The 16,696-nt window shown below is 39.4% G+C and overlaps 2 protein-coding genes across 43 annotated transcripts in view; one reads left to right on the forward strand and one right to left on the reverse strand.

Moving 5' to 3' along the window:
• Positions 1-8,705, forward strand: part of WDR41 (WD repeat domain 41) — a 59,950-nt gene extending 51,245 nt beyond the window's left edge. For both annotated transcript variants that reach the window (XM_008991907.5, XM_008991909.5), the window contains exons 10-13: positions 868-989; positions 1,817-1,905; positions 2,816-2,949; positions 6,502-8,705. In XM_008991907.5, coding sequence (XP_008990155.1) covers positions 868-989; positions 1,817-1,905; positions 2,816-2,949; positions 6,502-6,654 — 498 coding nt within the window. In that variant the 3' untranslated portion in view covers positions 6,655-8,705. The remainder of the gene's footprint in view (positions 1-867; positions 990-1,816; positions 1,906-2,815; positions 2,950-6,501) is intronic.
• Positions 8,706-9,891: 1,186 nt separating this feature from the next.
• The window catches only part of PDE8B (phosphodiesterase 8B), a 348,230-nt gene continuing 341,425 nt past the window's right edge, over positions 9,892-16,696 (reverse strand). For 35 of the 41 annotated variants that reach the window (XM_078365301.1, XM_054252159.2, XM_078365312.1 and 32 more), the window contains 2 exons: positions 13,720-13,849; positions 11,374-13,173 (listed from right to left, as the gene is read on the reverse strand). In XM_078365301.1, the coding sequence (XP_078221427.1) occupies positions 13,064-13,173; positions 13,720-13,849 (240 nt within the window). In that variant the 3' untranslated portion in view covers positions 11,374-13,063. Of the gene's footprint in view, positions 13,174-13,719; positions 13,850-16,696 lie in introns of all 41 variants that reach the window. The other 6 variants (XM_078365293.1, XM_078365302.1, XM_035291356.3 and 3 more) reach the window with 1 other exon arrangement.

A 16,696-nucleotide genomic window follows, 5' to 3' on the forward strand; every position in this document is an offset into this window, starting at 1 on the left:
GCCTCAAGGGAGATAGCTATTAAGTAAGAATGGATAATTCTCGGACAAGTGCTTGCAAAAATTTCAAAGGCTACTGCATGTGAGTGTGTGTTCACGTGAGGAACAAGCAAGTAACATGTTAAGTACTGTTACTACAGTAACATGACCTTGATTCTCATATTGACTCCATGTCTCAGTCCCATTTCTTGTGTGCCTGTAATCTCTTTAACTTCCTTATCTGGAAAATAGCAATAATGCTTGCTGCTCTTAACAAGATGTTGTGAGGCTGAAGTGAGATAAGTATTGGTGAAAATGCTTTCAAAAAATTAAAGTTGTTTTAGTTAAAAGGTATTTATTTCTGATAGTACTTTTGGAAAAATGTTTTTGTGAAACCCTCAGAGGATTGCATGATGATAATGTCACTATAGCTGTGATTTTTTATATCACTCGTAGGTCTCCTGATTGCTTAAGATGTGGAGTGCAAGTAATTTTGCTTGCATTTTCCAGGCAGAAGAAGCTAGGTAATTTTCCCAAGGATATAGTGTTATTTAAATGAAAACTCAGGTTATCCTTCAACAGCTTCCACTGCAAGGCCAGGCTGCCAGCTAGAGATTTTCTCCAGATATATTTCAGTGAGGAAGAAAGTAGAGGTAAGGTATATACTATGCAGACCTTTCTCTGCATTAGTGGTTGTGTCCTACCTTCTAAATGCTCGGAGCTTTCTTTAGTGCTTTGACATTTTTGGGTTCCAGAGATTAGTACTTTAATTTGGGCTAAAGGCTAGGGAAGGTAACAGTGACTTTCTGATGTCACATGAGGGCTGGAAATCCATTACACTGGGTAGGGTGAGTGCTAGTTTTATGCCCATTTCTGAACTTCTTCCCCCAGAATGTATTTGCTGCAGTTGGAAGGGGTTTATACGTGTATAACCTTCAAATGAAGCGTGTGATTGCCTGCCAGAAAACTGCACATGACTCCAATGTCCTGCACATTGCCAAACTTCCAAACAGGTACGAGTTCCCATCTGTTGTGCAATAGATGAAAGCAAGTCATGGTTCCCAGGGCTACCCGTGTCATTTCTCAAGTGGCCAAGTTACCTGGCTTGATGGCTTGACCTGCTGTGTTCTTTTGGAAATGGAGAATGCCTGAGGGCTGTCTCTAACAGAAGGGCATGTGGTAGTATTTTACAGAAATTACAAGAAGCAAGGTTAAAATGAATGACATTGAATTTCATTGTAAGAAGAGATGATTTAAAATTTGGTATTTAACAATGTAAACTACTTGGGAGCCACTTACAGTGTACCAATTTTTATATTTCTCATAAACCTACCTTCTTTTTGTTTGCTTTTGGCCAGAATGAAATGGTTGGTAGTGTCCTTGTTGTGTAAGGCTACTAAGTGAGGGGTTTCCTCTCAGGGTAGATTTGCTGCTGAGCTTCTAGGGATGGACTTACAGACAGGGAATATCATTATTTTCTATGCAGGATATTTATAGAGTGAGAGGCACCTACAGAGGAGAGGTAGCACAAGGAATGAAGGAAGGGGGCTGCTTAGGACATTGTGAAGTATAATTCATACTGTTTTCCCAAGAGCATTTTTTTAAATGGAGAGAATAAATTTATAGCATTTGAGCCGATGTAACATAGTATAACGTGTGGCTTTCCTAAAGGGTGCTTTTAGTTTGCATTGTAATGTCATATGAAATTGTGATTTTTGTCAGTTCCTGCTAAGAGCTGAATAAAAGCAGTTGAGGGCTCCACTGATTTCTCTCACTGCAAATTTAGCATTGGTCCTCAGTGGTGCACTCTCTTTGTATTACTGATTTTCTGTTCTGACAGGCAGTTAATCTCATGCTCAGAAGATGGCAGTGTACGCATTTGGGAGTTACGAGAAAAACAGCAGCTTGCAGCTGAGCCTGTACCAACAGGTGTGTGTCTTCTCTCAAAAAGGTAGTCTTTTTCTCTCTCCTTTTTTTTCATATGAAAGGCAGAAGGGCGATTATGTGAAACCACTAGAATAATGTAGAAGTGCTCTAAATAGGCATCAGATGTTTATAGAAAGTATATAGTAATTGAGATCTAGGATTTACAGCTTAATGCTGCCCTAATGTAGAACTGCCTCTTCATTTCAAGTAAGATAAAGCTTTTATTGTTTTGAGGGAAAACTTATTTTCTTGTCATCTGAATGACCAGATGGCCTAATTAAGTAAGTATTCATTTATATTGTCTATTGTTAGAATTATATACCATCAGATGCCAAACTAAAATGTTCCTTACCCTTGATGTTGAACTCAATTTATGGAAAAATACACTTTTCTTTGTGTGCTTATATCATAATATCATGAGCTCTTGACTTTCAGGTGTTTAGTTTGAAAAACAAACTCTGAAGGGTTGAATAAATTAGTTACAAACCTTTGCACAAGAAATCAGATGCTGGTACCTAGTTGCTTCTGTTTCTTTTGACTTTCTGAAGCCCTGGGTTGTTGCTTTTGCACATATACATACTTTTCGGAGTTTTGCCCTTTTTTCCTTTGACAGACACTGCTATTCAAGCCTTATGCTTCTGTCCTGTTTTATTCCAGGTGTCTTTTTGTTAATATACCTTCACCAATGGGTGGGTGACTAGGGGTAATAAAGAGAGACGAGGAACATACCTAGGTAGCTAAGAAAGATGAAACAGCATATTCAGAAAACCCTAGCACAAGGCTCAGTACTGTCCACTTAGCCCTTGACTAAAATAAGTCTGGAACCTCTTCACATTTAAATTCTGTTTTTCTGATCTCATATTATTTTTGTAAGTATAGAGCACAATAATTTTGGAAATGATTATTTTTCTAGGTTTTTTTAACATGTGGGGATTTGGAAGAGTCAACAAACAAGCCCACCAACCTGTTAAAAAGCAGCAAGAAAATGCTACTTCGTATTCACTGGAGCTTATTGGAGATTTGATTGGACACTCGTCATCTGTGGAGGTATTGCTTTTTAGGCATAGATTGTCCAGGCAGCTCGTGCTTTTGCATTTCATTGCTCTTTTCATTCAGTAGCTCTCATAAAGGTATATACTTTTTCTTGTATCTGTAGGTTTTTTGTCAGATCTGAACATGGAATGGGATAGGCTATGGTATGTGCAGTTAGGATCTCCCTTTCCAGAGATACGATTTGAGGTAACAATGCATTGCTTTTAAGAATGGGCTTGGCCGGGCACGGTGGCTCAAGCCTGTTATCCCAGCACTTTGGGAGGCCGAGGCTGGTGGATCATGAGGTCAAGAGATAGAGACCATCCTGGTCAACATGGTGAAACCCCTTCTCTACTAAAAATACAAAAAATTAGCTGGGCACTGTGGCACGTGCCTGTAATCCCAGCTACTCAGGAGGCTGAGGCAGGAGAATTGCCTGGACCCAGGAGGCGGAGGTTGTGGTGAGCCAAGATCGCGCCATTGCACTCCAGCTTGGGTAACAAGAGCGAAACTCCGTCTCAAAAAAAAAAAAAAGAATGGGCTTAATCCCTGTAATTTATAACCTGGAGATAGCTGACAATAAGGGTAATGTGAATAATGTTGACTGTATGGCAGCAGTCAGCAGAGGGTACATGAAGGGTTGTGGTTGTATGTGTACAGTGAAAGCCTTAACAGAACTGAATTCCAGGGCCTTTGTCAAATTCATGAACAGAGTCATGCTTCTACCTGCCTTTGAAGGATAATAATTAGCTTTAATGAAATCCTGTGCCTTCGTTTTCAATGTGCAAATATGAAAATTTTAGTTGAAAATTATAAAATGTATAAGCTTCTAACTTATAGAAATCCAAATACATTAATTTTGCTACAGGCACCATTGCCTATAGTGAAGGAATAAGATCAGTTGAGATAACAGATTAGTTGTGAGAATAACAGTGTAGTGATAACATCATAAGCAGAGCCCTAAGTAATGAATTTCTTCAATTGTTCTTCCCTGTATCCAAAGAACAACACATTTCTTTTCATTTGAAAGGGTATTTATGCTTAGGGGGAGCAGCGGCAGCATGCTTGTAGTGAGCATTTCCTGTATTTCAGGCAATGTGCTAACCACTGGCTGCTGAAGTTTAGAGAGAGATAAATACAGTCCTTGCCCTCATGGATCTTACCCTTGAGTGGAGAGAAGGGGTATAGACCCAGTAGGCTGTTTCCCTAGGCTGCATATGATGGACCTGGGTAAGCAGCAGAGAGTGAATACCCAGGGGTTAGAAAAAACATTTCTTGCTGAATCTTGCAAGTGGTTAGAAGATAAGGGACTTGATACTTGAGATGAACCTTCAAGTTTAGTAGAATGAGTATATAGCCTTGTCAGCAGAAGCCTTGATGTTGGGTATAGTGTCACAGTTATCTTTGCTTTTCTCTAACAAGTAGCTCATAACTTTTTTTGTTTCTGGTTGGGTGGCTATACTATATTTTGGGGAGTTTTTGTTTCTGGTTGGGTGGCTACACTCTATTGCTGGGGAGCATGGAGTATGGTAGACAAAAGGCAGGAGCACCTTTATTTAGGCTGGAGCGCTGGGTTCCTATGAACAAACACTAGTAGGAGATGAAGCCTGGAAAAGTGGTTTGGGGTCATATTATGAATGTCCTTGAATGTAAGGCTGAGGAGTTTGGACTTTATAAGTAGTAGAAACTCATATAAAAGGTTTTTAGGTGGTTGGGAAAACCCCGTAAAACACATTCAAACTGTGTTTGAATGTGGCACATTTCTCATTATATAAAAGTGTCAGCAAGAACAGAAAATGAAATACCGCATATTCTCACTCATAGGCGGGTGATGAACAATGAGAACACATGGACACAGGGAAGGGAGTACTACACACTGGGGTCTATTGGGGGGAATAGGGGAGGGACAGCAGTGGAGGGGGAGGTGGGGAGGGATAGCATGGGGAGAAATGCCAAATGTGGGTGAAGGGGGGGAAGGCAGCAAAACACACTGCCATGTATCTATGCAACTATCTTGCATGTTCTGCACATGTACCCCAAAACCTAAAATGCAATTAAAAAAAATTTTTTTTAAATAATAAAAGTGTCAGCTTCTTAGGAATTTTCCTGAGTAAAGGTGTTGACCCCTGAACATTTTTAAAAAGCATCTCTTGCTTCATTGATAAAATCTAGGCTATCTCTACATTGTCCACTGAATTTCCTCATTTGTTGTTTTTGCACTTTTTTTTTTAAACCTTTCCAAGACAGAATCTCACTATTGCCCAGGCTGGAGTACAGTAACAAAATCTTAGCTCACTGCACCTCCTGCCTCAGTCTCCTGGGTAGCTGGGATTACAGGTGCATGCCCAGCTAACTTTTGTATTTTTTGTAGAGACCGGGTGTTGCCATGTTGGCCAGGCTGGTCCTTTTTTCCATTTTCATCCTTGCTCAACCTCTCTACCTGTGTAACGAATTCTGTGTTTTCCAGTTTCCCAAGGAATTCTGCTGCCATATTTCCTCCCTTTACTCTTGCGTCCTCAGTGAAGTGCTCTCCCATGGTCTTCAGAAATGTATGTCATTTCAGAGAAAACCCTCTCTTTTTTCTTTCCCTGAGATGAATTGTGCTCTTGTTACCCAGGCATGATCTCCGCTTACTGCAACCTCAGCCTCCCAAGTAGCTGGGGTTACAGGCGCCGGCGACTATGCTCAGCTAATTTTTTGTATTTTCCTAGAGATGGGGTTTCACTGTCTTGGCCAAGCTGGTCTCAAACTCCTGACCTCAGGTGATTTGCCTGCCTCAGCCTCCCAGTGTTGAGATTACAGTCGTGAGGCACAATGCCCTGTTTTTTTAAATTTTTTATTTTACCCTTTCCTTCAAGGACCTCATCCTTTTTTCATGGGTTCATCTTTTCTCTGATACAACCCTTCACCCTGTAGTATTTGTGCTACCTTTTCATCAACACTCTCTTTTACTATTCTTAGCTTCCAACCTACTCTTTCACTGGGCAAGCCCCTTCCCCTTCTTGGGGAGTTTTCTCACATTGAAGCTTTTTCTCAATACCTGTGGTATGTCATATTCTGTACTGCATTATTTAGTACCTGATTACATAATCTTTCATTGGTACCTTTGTTTCAGTTAGAATTTGCTTTTCAGAATCTTCTTGAGGGTAGGGACCATAAACCTAGTGCTGACACTCAATACCTATGGACTGATTGAGTATCTACTTTTATGGAGAGAGCTGAAGCCAGTGTTTCTCTTGGGAAATTGAGAATTCAGACATTTTATCTATAGCCCTTGTACATAATGGTTAAAACCAATACTTCAGAAATCAGAGTATGGTAAAATCTGGAAGAACTATGGGAATTTGTGTACTTTACAAAGTAGCTATTTTGTATTTGAAGAATATTAACAAAATTCTGATTAAAATATTATGTATTATTTGTATGTGACTGTTACCAATACTGAAAAACGAAGTTTTACACTCAGATCCAAGGAGTCTCTAAAGCACATATCTCATGTGCACATGTGTTAATGTGGCATTAGCTGCTTCTCGAGGTCCCTATCATCAGTTTTCATTTTTTTTTCAGGTGTTTCTATACTTTGAAGATCATGGACTGGTGACATGCTCTGCTGATCATCTCATTATTTTGTGGAAAAATGGAGAACGAGAATCTAGATTGCGCAGTTTAAGATTATTTCAAAAATTAGAGGAGAATGGTGACTTACACCTTGCTCTCTAAGGAATTAAAAGTATAATGCATGAACCTTGTACATTAAATATAGGTATTACTCTGAAAACCATTAACATTCATTTAAATTTGTAAATTTTGTCCATAAAATTCTACATTTAACTTTTTTGTGGACCTACCAACCAGGAACATGTTGCTTCTCAGGTCCTAGTACATCCTCCAAAGAATCTACAAGTTTTCCATCTGACTTTGAGCTGCTGTTGAAGTGGTGAGTGCTGTTTTTTGAGCTTATTTTGAACCTAGACCCTTGTGAAAGGTACAAATAGAGGTAATAGTATAGTTGTGGCATTTATTAAAAGTTTTATTATTTGGGTTCCTTTAGAATTCTTTTGATGAGTTTAAAAATAGCCTTTCTCCTGCAAATTTTTCTGGTCTTTAGTAACATTAGTCTTGTACAGCACAAACTTGAATCTCTCTGCCAAAAAAATGAACATATACTGTAAGTACTGCAAGTTTTTTTTTTGTACCAATATGTTTAGATAATTTAAAAAAGGGTTTTTAGTTACACATACTAAAACCCATATGAACCTAAATGGATAGGAATCTTATGAGGGTGTATTTTTTTCCCCATTGTGAACTGGCTTGAACAGCCATGGGCTAGATTGGTACTAGAACAACTGCCCCTCATGTACCCCAAGGATAAGCACAGCTGCGCCCTGACTCACGAACTGCTTGAGACAGACTTCCTTTCTGTAGTTGTTTGCAGTGTCCATCCAGTCACTATAACCAGCCTTGTAACAGTATGTTTTCTCCTTCTGGTGCTAAAAAATAAAGTTAGAAAGTAGTCTACACATTAAAGATTGAAATTCTTAAACTACTGATTAAAGAAAGGGCAGCGTTACTGATGTTAATGGACTGACCATTTTTCCAGAAAACCTTCTACACATTTACTTGTTCATTATACAAATATATCCTACAGGGAATCTTTATAAGTTCTTTTTACTAGTTTTAGCTTTGACAGTTGCCTCCACACCCATCTACAGTCAGAGACGGGAAGAGTTAAGATCATCTAGGTAGACCAATGGCATAATGTTATCAATGAGGAAAGTGAGGCCCACTGTTGTAAGGCCTTAAAGTGAACTCTGTAGTGCCCCGTGTCACCAAGCAGGAATTGAAGACTGAATGAGAGAAAGGGTTATATAACTATCTTAAATCCGAATAACATTTAGTCATGAAAAGTTCTATGGAGAAATCACTAAGCTACCTCCATTACAGAACAGAAGACTTTCTCCCATTACTGTGTGCTTTTTTTCTTTGGGAATTCTATAATACACATATATTTGTAAAGTGGTTTTCTTAAATTGTATGATACAACAGAGTCATACATTTGTAACCGTTTTACTTCCTAGCTGTTCTGGATTAGTATTTTATGATAGTAATCTATTTAAATGGAGTGGTAAAAAACACATGAATTTTGGAAGCAAACGGTACTATAGTACCACAGCAAATTCCTTCTATCATTATACAAGCATGCTTTGGAGATATTACAGGTTAGGTGTCAGACCACATCAAAAAAGCAAGTATTGGAATAGATTGAGTCACATCTAGTTTTTGGTTTCCCAGTGTCTATAAAAATTATGTTTATACTGTAGTCTTACATTTCTAAAAAATGTACATACTTTAAAAGTACTTTATTGCTAAAAAAAATGCTAACAATCATCTGAGCCTTCAGTGAGTCATACTCTTTGCTGCTGGAGGCTCTTTATATTGCTGGTGGTTGCTGAAGGTTGGGGTGGCTGTGGCATTTCCTTTAAATAAGACAGTGATGAAATTTTCCACATCAATTGACGTCCTTTTACAAAAGATATCTCTGTAACATGTAATACTATTTAGTAGTGTTTTACCCACGGAATTTTCTTCAAAATTTGTCATCTAAAACCCTGATGCTACTTTATCAACTCAACTAAGTTTATAGAATATTCTAAAGCCTTTGTTGTCATTTCAACTATGTTTACAGCATTTTCACTATGGAATGACTGTCTCCAGAAACCACTCTCTTTATACATTCTTAAGCAACTTCTCATCTAATTAAAGTTTGATCATGAGATTACAGCATTTCAGTCACATCTTCAGGCTCCCCCTTCTTCCAGATTCCTTTTAATATTGAAATTTTGACCACCTCCCATGAATCAGAATGTTCTTATTGGTATCTAGAATGGTAAATCCTTCCCAGAAGGTTTTCAGTTGACTTTGCCCAGACCCATCAGAGGAATCACTAGTTATGGCAGCTACAGCTTTATGAAATGTATTTCTTTTAAATTAGACTTAAAAGTCAAGTGACTCCTTGACCCATGGACTACAGCATGGATGTTTTGGTAGCAGGCAAGAAAACATGAACCTCCTTGTACATCCATCTTAGCTCTTAGGTGACCAGGTGCATTGTCAATGAGCAATATTTGTAAAGAAATTTGAGTGGGTCTCAACCATAGGCTTAAAATATTCAATAAACCATGCTATAAACAGATGTGCTGTTATACAGGCTTTGTTGTTCCACTTCTAGAGCATGGGCAGAGTAGATTTAACAATTCTTAAGGTCGTTAAGGTTTTGGGACTGGTAAATAAACCCTGACTTCAGCTTAAAGGCACCAGCTATATTTGCAGGCATTGAATTTCTCCTATGAAAGTCCTAGATGACATCATCTTCCAAGAGAAGGCCATTTCATCTTCACAAACTCAGTAGTTTAGTCACCTTCAGTGATCTTAGCTAGATCATCTGGATGACTTCCTGCTGTTATCCCTTGCACTTTGATGTTATGGAGATAGATAGCTTCTGCATCAACCAACCTCTGCTTGCTTCCAGCTTTTCTGTTGTAGGTTCCTCACCTCTCAGTCTTCAAATAATTAGGCTTTGGCTTAACGGAATGTTGTGACTGGTTTGATCTTTTATATAGACTACTCAAACTTTCTCCATATCAGCAATAAGGCTGTTTCACTCTTATTTGCATGTTTACTGGAGTAACACTTTCAAGAAGTCTTCCTTTGCATAACCTGGCTAACTGTTGTAAGAGGCATGGCTTTTGACCTGCCTGGGCTTTCAAGACACCTTGAAAGCCTTCCTCAATAAGCTTAATTAGCTGTAGCTTTTGATTTAAAGTGAGAGACATGTGACTCTTTCTTTTACTTGCCCACTTAGAAGCTATTGTAGGTTATTAATTGGCTAAATTTCAATATAGTTGTGTCTCAGCAAATAAAGAGGTGCAAGAAGAGGGAGAGATTAGAAACTGCTAGTTGGTTGAACAGTTATAATATACACAACATTTATCACTTAAGTTCACTGTCTTATATGGGCATGGTTTGCAGTACCCTAAAACAATTATAATTACAAACATCACTGATCATAGACCACCTTGACAGATACAAGAATAAAAATGCTTGAAATAAATACTGTGAGAATTACCAACATGTGACCTAGACACAAAGTGAGCCCATGTTGGAAAAAATGTGCTAATAGATTTGCTCTATGCAGGGTGGCCACAAGCCCTCAATTTGTAGAAAAGGCAGTATCTTTGAAGCACGATGAAGCAGAATGCAATAAAATGAGGTATTCTCATATTCTAATTATCTGCCGTGAAAAACAACTATGTCTAGAGGGCAGTCTCCAACCCTAGGAGCTAGATTGCTTTTGTTTTCATGCATGCTCTAAGGTCAGAGAGGGGATAACAGCATGATGGAAGATTCTGGTAGGAACTCAAACCTGATGGTGTTCAGTAGTTACATGTAGACTGCTGCTAAAAGTTGGACTTTCAATTTAGAATAATAGATCAATGTAGATTACATATTCTCCATTTCTCGAGTTTAGCTTTCAACACTTAAGATACTTACAGCAGCAGAAGTAACACTATGTAGTGTTACAATGTGTACAAATGCTTTGTCATTTTTATTTAAAAATATATTTGTTACCTCAGTCTCTGGCTGTATTCACATAGCACAAGAGCACAGGGTCATCCCTCCTCTTTTTCTCTCTAAAGCCAAGTAGGTTCTGAGTGAACCAATGGGCTTTTTTGCCCTGAAGGCTCACTACTACTGACTAGGAGGGCAAGTCAATTTTAAAATCTTAAATTAGAAATAAATAATGATCTTAGGAAATTATAGGGTCATTCTGGTCCAACAATGTTTTATAACTAGCTTCCTTCTTCTCTTTAGTAGTCATGGAAATACTTAGAGTTGCATTTTCCTAATACAGCCCCCCTCAATACATGACGTTTAAGTAAACAACTCCGTATAAGAGGCAGTTATAATAGTTTATATAATATAAACTATCTGATACACATACCATCTGAAAGCCTGTATTTCTAACAAGTTGACTACATGGAAGACTATACTAGTTTGCAGCTCAGAAGATTATACTGTAGATTACACTGGTAAAGAGCAAAAATTGCTGAAGCTTTAGCTTTTTTAAAGCTAGCTCTCTTAAAGCATTTTTAAACATTTGCGCACTACTAATAAGTTTGAATTTAACATCAAACTTGACATAACAGTAAGAAGATGTCAGATAAGATGTCCCTTATCATCTAACAAAAATAATGTTACTTACCCAATAGAACTGATAGTGAGATGATCAGAAAAAGACTGTCCTTGCCTCCCTCAAGCTAGCTTCTGAAGCCTAGGCAAGTTAGCTAGCTCCTTCATATGGGATTCTGGCCTCCTGATTTTAATGTGCTCTGAAAACAAAGCGTGTGACTCATGAAATAAAGGACACTAAACCCCAAATTTGAAATTATGAAAAGTTTAGGCCAAAGAGGTAAAATAAAAACAGCTGCTGGGAATGAAAAATGGCTGTAGGAATTTAGTTACAAGTACTTCATGAAAACATTTTCATCACATTTACATAATATAGCATTACAATACAAAGCTGGCTGCTGTCCTGACCAAGCAAGGTCTCTTATCATCTAACAAAAATAATTTAGATACATTTCTTTGCATGGAATTGTCCTATTTTTCCATTTTTGGTACAAAACATAGAAAAAAACATTGGCACATTATGTAGTGATAAGTCATTTTTTCCCCATGTACAAGTTCCAAGTATTCTGCATTCCAATTTGTATGGAAAAAAAGTAACTACTGATTTAATTAATTCTCTGTTTATACCTTTTAAAAATGCAGCATGAAGTACAGAGAAAGAAAAACTAAGTTTGTTTACGGAGTCTAATATTTATAATACATAGAGAAGGATCAGCTGGGTAAAAGAAAGGAAAATCTCAAGTTTGACTATGTAGATCACAGAAAGTTGTGAAAAGAGCAGTATAAAAATATGCACTTGTGCTTTAGAAGCTTTTAGCATACAATTAATAGCTTAAAATAGTATTTACTGCCTCCCCATATGCCTATTTTCTGATATATTTACACCGCACAATTTTAACATTGTTAAAGCAAATGGCATGATTTCAAATATAGATTGGTTAAAAACATCTGAACCTTGAAACTTCCCCTGTCCCCTCCCGAAATATCGTATAGGTGGTGCATGGCACAACATCTTCCATGGGCTTACACCCAGAAATTTTGGATTTTAATAAAAATTTTAAACATTTATATAAACTTCTTTTTTTTAAAAAAAAAAAAAAAAAAAGCTTGTCCAAGGGCATTCAGATTTAATGGCTTTTATATAATACTTGGTAGAGTGCCTCATGGCTACCTCTGTGAGCCTGAAATAAGGGAAGCTCATGGATTCCCTCCCCGACAATGACATGCCACTTTTTCCCTCATCATAGATGGCTTTCTGTTAAGATGAATCCCTTTTACAGGAAAGTGGGTAAACAGGCTGCTGATACCAGTCTAGAGAGGGCACCCACCAGCCAAAGCTGCATTCTAACCTGGGTGTCACACCATTAGCAAGAAGAACCATGTAGCCATAGAGGCTGTGAAGCTAACTAGTTGATCTGTAATTTGGTCCTAGTTGTTTCACTTATTTTTTGTAGTTTTTTTCTTAGATACATCTGTTCAGATAAACTTATGACTCCTTCAGATCGATGCTCTTGAGGAAGATAGTCAAGCTAAACAGCAAATATGACTGTTATGGTAAGGGATGAGCTGAGTACTAGCTAAGCTACTTAGTCACCATCCTGGCGGATGAGCTCACAGACACCAAGGCTTTGCTTCCTGTGGCCGGCTAGTTACGGTGAATCAGCTCCATGGATTGACAGGGGTACACAGGATGACAGCAGAGCACAGGAGTTTGCCACTTTGTTCTGTCATTAAGTGTTCAAACAAATGTGTATTTTTCTTCATGGACTATAACTTTCTAAAATGAAATTTGGGGACTTGAATGATTCAAGGTCAAATATTAAACATTACCTCCTTCACCAGTACCTGTCATTGTCATTAGAAAGGAAAGCCTCTTATTTACACTACTGTGATTCACAGTGTCCTTTTTAGGTCAAGAGGCCCCTTCTGTGGCTTGGCTTTAGCTGTCAGATGGAAGCCTCAGACTTTTGCACTTTAGGTCATCTAGTGTCTTCCAGTGTTTGTAGTTGTCAGCCAGATGTTGCATCAGGGCTGGCAGATGTGCAAAGGCTGCAAGGACAGAAAGGAATCAAAAGAAACCTGTTAAGTTAGACCCTAGGAGCATCTGTAAGTGGGGGGCTATCTGAGGCAAGTTTGGGATCAGAATTAGAGGAGCCATACCCTGGGTGAGGCCTTAGGCTGTAAGGACAAGTCATTAAACACTAGTTTCTGAAATACAGGTTCTTTTTGAAAAGCTGCTCATCAGTGACATTAACAGAAGAACCTGTGATTCAGAGTAATTACATTTTGCATTCTTTCCAGAGTTTCCTCCAATGATAAAATAAAACTGCAGTAGGCTTCAGCAACATGTCCTTTAAAGAGGGAAAGACTCGCTTATCCAGTTATCAAACATCCATTGAGTCTTCTGCACATAAGGTTCTGTGCCAGGTGCTGGGGTTGCAAAGAATGCACCCCACCCCACTCAGCCACAAAAAGCTGACAGCGACATTTTTTAAAAATGTATTTTGTTTACATTTAGGCCCAGCCTACATCATTAAAGATAATCAAAGTGTAATAAAATGTTCTTTGTGGGTGACAAAACAGTAACTGTCTTACCATCCCATGCATCAAACATGTCTGTTATGAAGTAGTCAATGAAAGATATCTGAGACTTGGGGATGCTACAGGTATTCCGGTCAAACACTGGCATCACCACAGGGAGCCCCTGTCTCTTCTCTTCATCAGTCTGTAAGAAAAAAACACCACCACATAGGGCTGTAGGACATGTGAAACACTTTCATGGTAATATCCAGTTTCTCAGAACAACCCTATGAAAATGGGTCATTAGCCAGTTTTCTCAATGAAGCAATAGGCTCGGCAAGGTCCTCAGACTTACGTAAGTCAGCTGAGCTACAGTGACTGCATTTCTGTTTTTATTTTTGGGATTGAGTCTCACTTTGTTGCCAGGCTGGAGTGCAGTGGCGCAATCTCGGCTCACTGAAGCCTCTGCCTCCTGGGTTCAAGTGATTCTCCTGTCTCAGCCTCCTGAGTAGCTGGGATTACAGGCACCTACCACCACACCTAGCTAATTTTTGTATCTTTAGTAGAGATGGGGTTTCACCACATTGGCCAGGCTGGTCTTGAACCCCTGACCTCAGGTGATCTGCCTGCCTTGGCCTTCCAAAGTGCTGGGATTATAGGCATGAGTCACTGTGCCCAGCTCCAAGCCTCTTACTTTCTATGCGATACCATACCATCTCCTGACACAATGATCTCAGGGTAGTTAGCTCCTTTTCTGTGATCTGCTTTCATTATTGCAAAGTAAAAGCTATTTTCAAAGTCATAGAAACACGAATTCTTATACCAAAACTGATATTTACACTGAGAAGAAGCAATAGTGGGTAAAACTGCTAATACCTTAGCATGACTCAACAAAGTAGCACCAAACTGTATTAATAGTCATAGTCATTGTACTATTCGCTGCCACATGTTTGCACTTTAAAAAAAAGTTTCGGCTGGGCACAGTGGCTTATGCCTCTAATCCCAGCACTTTGGAGGACCAAGACAGGTGGATCACAAGGTTACAAGTTCAAGACCAGCCTGGCAAAGATGGCAAAACCCCGTCTCTACTAAAAATAAAAAATTAGCTGGGTGTGGTGGTAGGCACCTGTAATCCCAGCTACTCAAGCAGAGAACTGCCTGATCCTGGGAGGTGGAGGTTGCAGTGAGCTAAGATCGTGCCACTGCACTCCAGCCTGGGCAAAGAGTGAGACTCTGTCTCAAAAAAAAAATAGTTTCAGGCTGGGAACAGTGTCTCATGCCTGTAATCCCAGTGATTTGGGAGGTCAAGGCAGGAGGATCGTTTGAGGCCGGGAGTTTGAAGCTGCAGTGAGCCAGGACTGTGCCACTGTATTCTAGCATGGGTGAAGAGACCTTGTCTCAAAACAAAAAACCAAGTTCTACTTAACAGTGTCTTCTTTGAAGCAGTTATTAATTGTATGAAATCTTGACCTTTGAGTACATATTTCTAATATTCTGTGTGATTAATGTGATGAGATGGGAAGTACGTGCACTTGCACTGCATACCAGTCTGCTGATCGTCTGTGGAAAAACACTTATGCACTTGAATTGATCTGAACCAGCTCCTTTTTTCCATGGAGCATTATCTTTTACTCAAAAGAATGACGGTCAAACTATGATTGTTCAGATTTGGGTATTAGCCATGCAGCTTTTGAGGTGTGTGGAAATCTGAGTATTATGCACATTAAAGTAAGTCCATCATTCATTGAGCTGAATATTAAGATCTGCATTTCCTGGTGGTGTATTGAGCCAGAGGCCAGCTCAAAGGCTGCATTTGTAACTTTCATTTTTAGGTCACCCTGGTGTATGAACGTTAGTACATTCCTTTTTGGGAAAAGGACACCTAAATAGGAAGCTTACATCAAAAAACTTAAAAGCACATTTTTTTCATTCTCCATTCGCGTTGAGAATAACTAGGAGTAGTACTTAAGGTCCTCCCTCTGTGGGTCCTGGGAAACACATTGATGAACAGAGCCTTTGGCTTGGCTCATTTCAGGTCAGTTGATCAAGCAGCCTTAAAATATCCACTGGTGTCCAGGGAGTCATTTGATTCCCCACCCCTTCCTGTTCTCTCTGGAAAGCTGAGAACCACCTGTCCTACTTTTCTTCAATTCAGTGCCCTCTTTCCAGAAAGCTGCAGTTTACTTACTGGATTTCATGAACAACCCTTCTCAAAAGACAAGATATATGCAGCCACAAACAAAAATGTCCAGGCTGGGCATGGTGGCTCACACCTGTAATCCCAGTACTTTGGGAGGCCAAGGTGGGCAGATTGCCTGAGCTCAGGAGTTCAAGACCAGCCTGGGCAACACCGTGAAACCCCATCTCTACTAAAATACAAAAAATTAGCCAGGTGTGGTGGCGTGTACCTGTAGTCCCAGCAACTTGGGAGGGCGAGGCAGGAGAATTGCTTGAACCCAGGAGGCAGAGGTTGCAGTGAGCCAAGATCGCACCAATGCACTCCATCCTGGGCAACAGAGTGAGACCCCATCTCCAAAAAATAAAAAAAAAAAGTCCAGCATCACTACTCAGACATGTAAGTCAAAACCACAACAAGATACTATCTCACACTAGTCAGAATGGCTATTACTAAAAAGTCTGAAAATAAGAGATGTTGGCAAGGTTGTGGAGAAAGAATGCTTATACACTGTTGCTGAGAATATAAATTAGTTCAGCGGGCCGGGCGCAGTGGCTCACGCCTGTAATCCCAGCACTTTGGGAGGCCAAGGTGGGTGGATCACGAGGTCAACAGATCGAGACCATCCTGGTCAACATGGTGAAACCCCATCTCTACTAAAAATATAAAAAATTAGCTGGGAATGGTGGCGCGTGCCTGTAATCCCAGCTACTCAGGAGGCTGAGGCAGGAGAATTGCCTGAACCCAGGAGGCGGAGGTTGCGGTGAGTCGAGATTGCGCCATTGCACTCCAGCCTGGGTAACAAGTGAAACTCTGTCTAAAAAAAAAAAAAAAATCAGCTAGCCCCTGTGGAAAACCTTTAGGGGATTTCTCAAA

This window comes from Callithrix jacchus, chromosome 2 (genome assembly GCF_049354715.1).
Source record: "Callithrix jacchus isolate 240 chromosome 2, calJac240_pri, whole genome shotgun sequence".
NCBI lineage: Eukaryota > Metazoa > Chordata > Mammalia > Primates > Cebidae > Callithrix > Callithrix jacchus.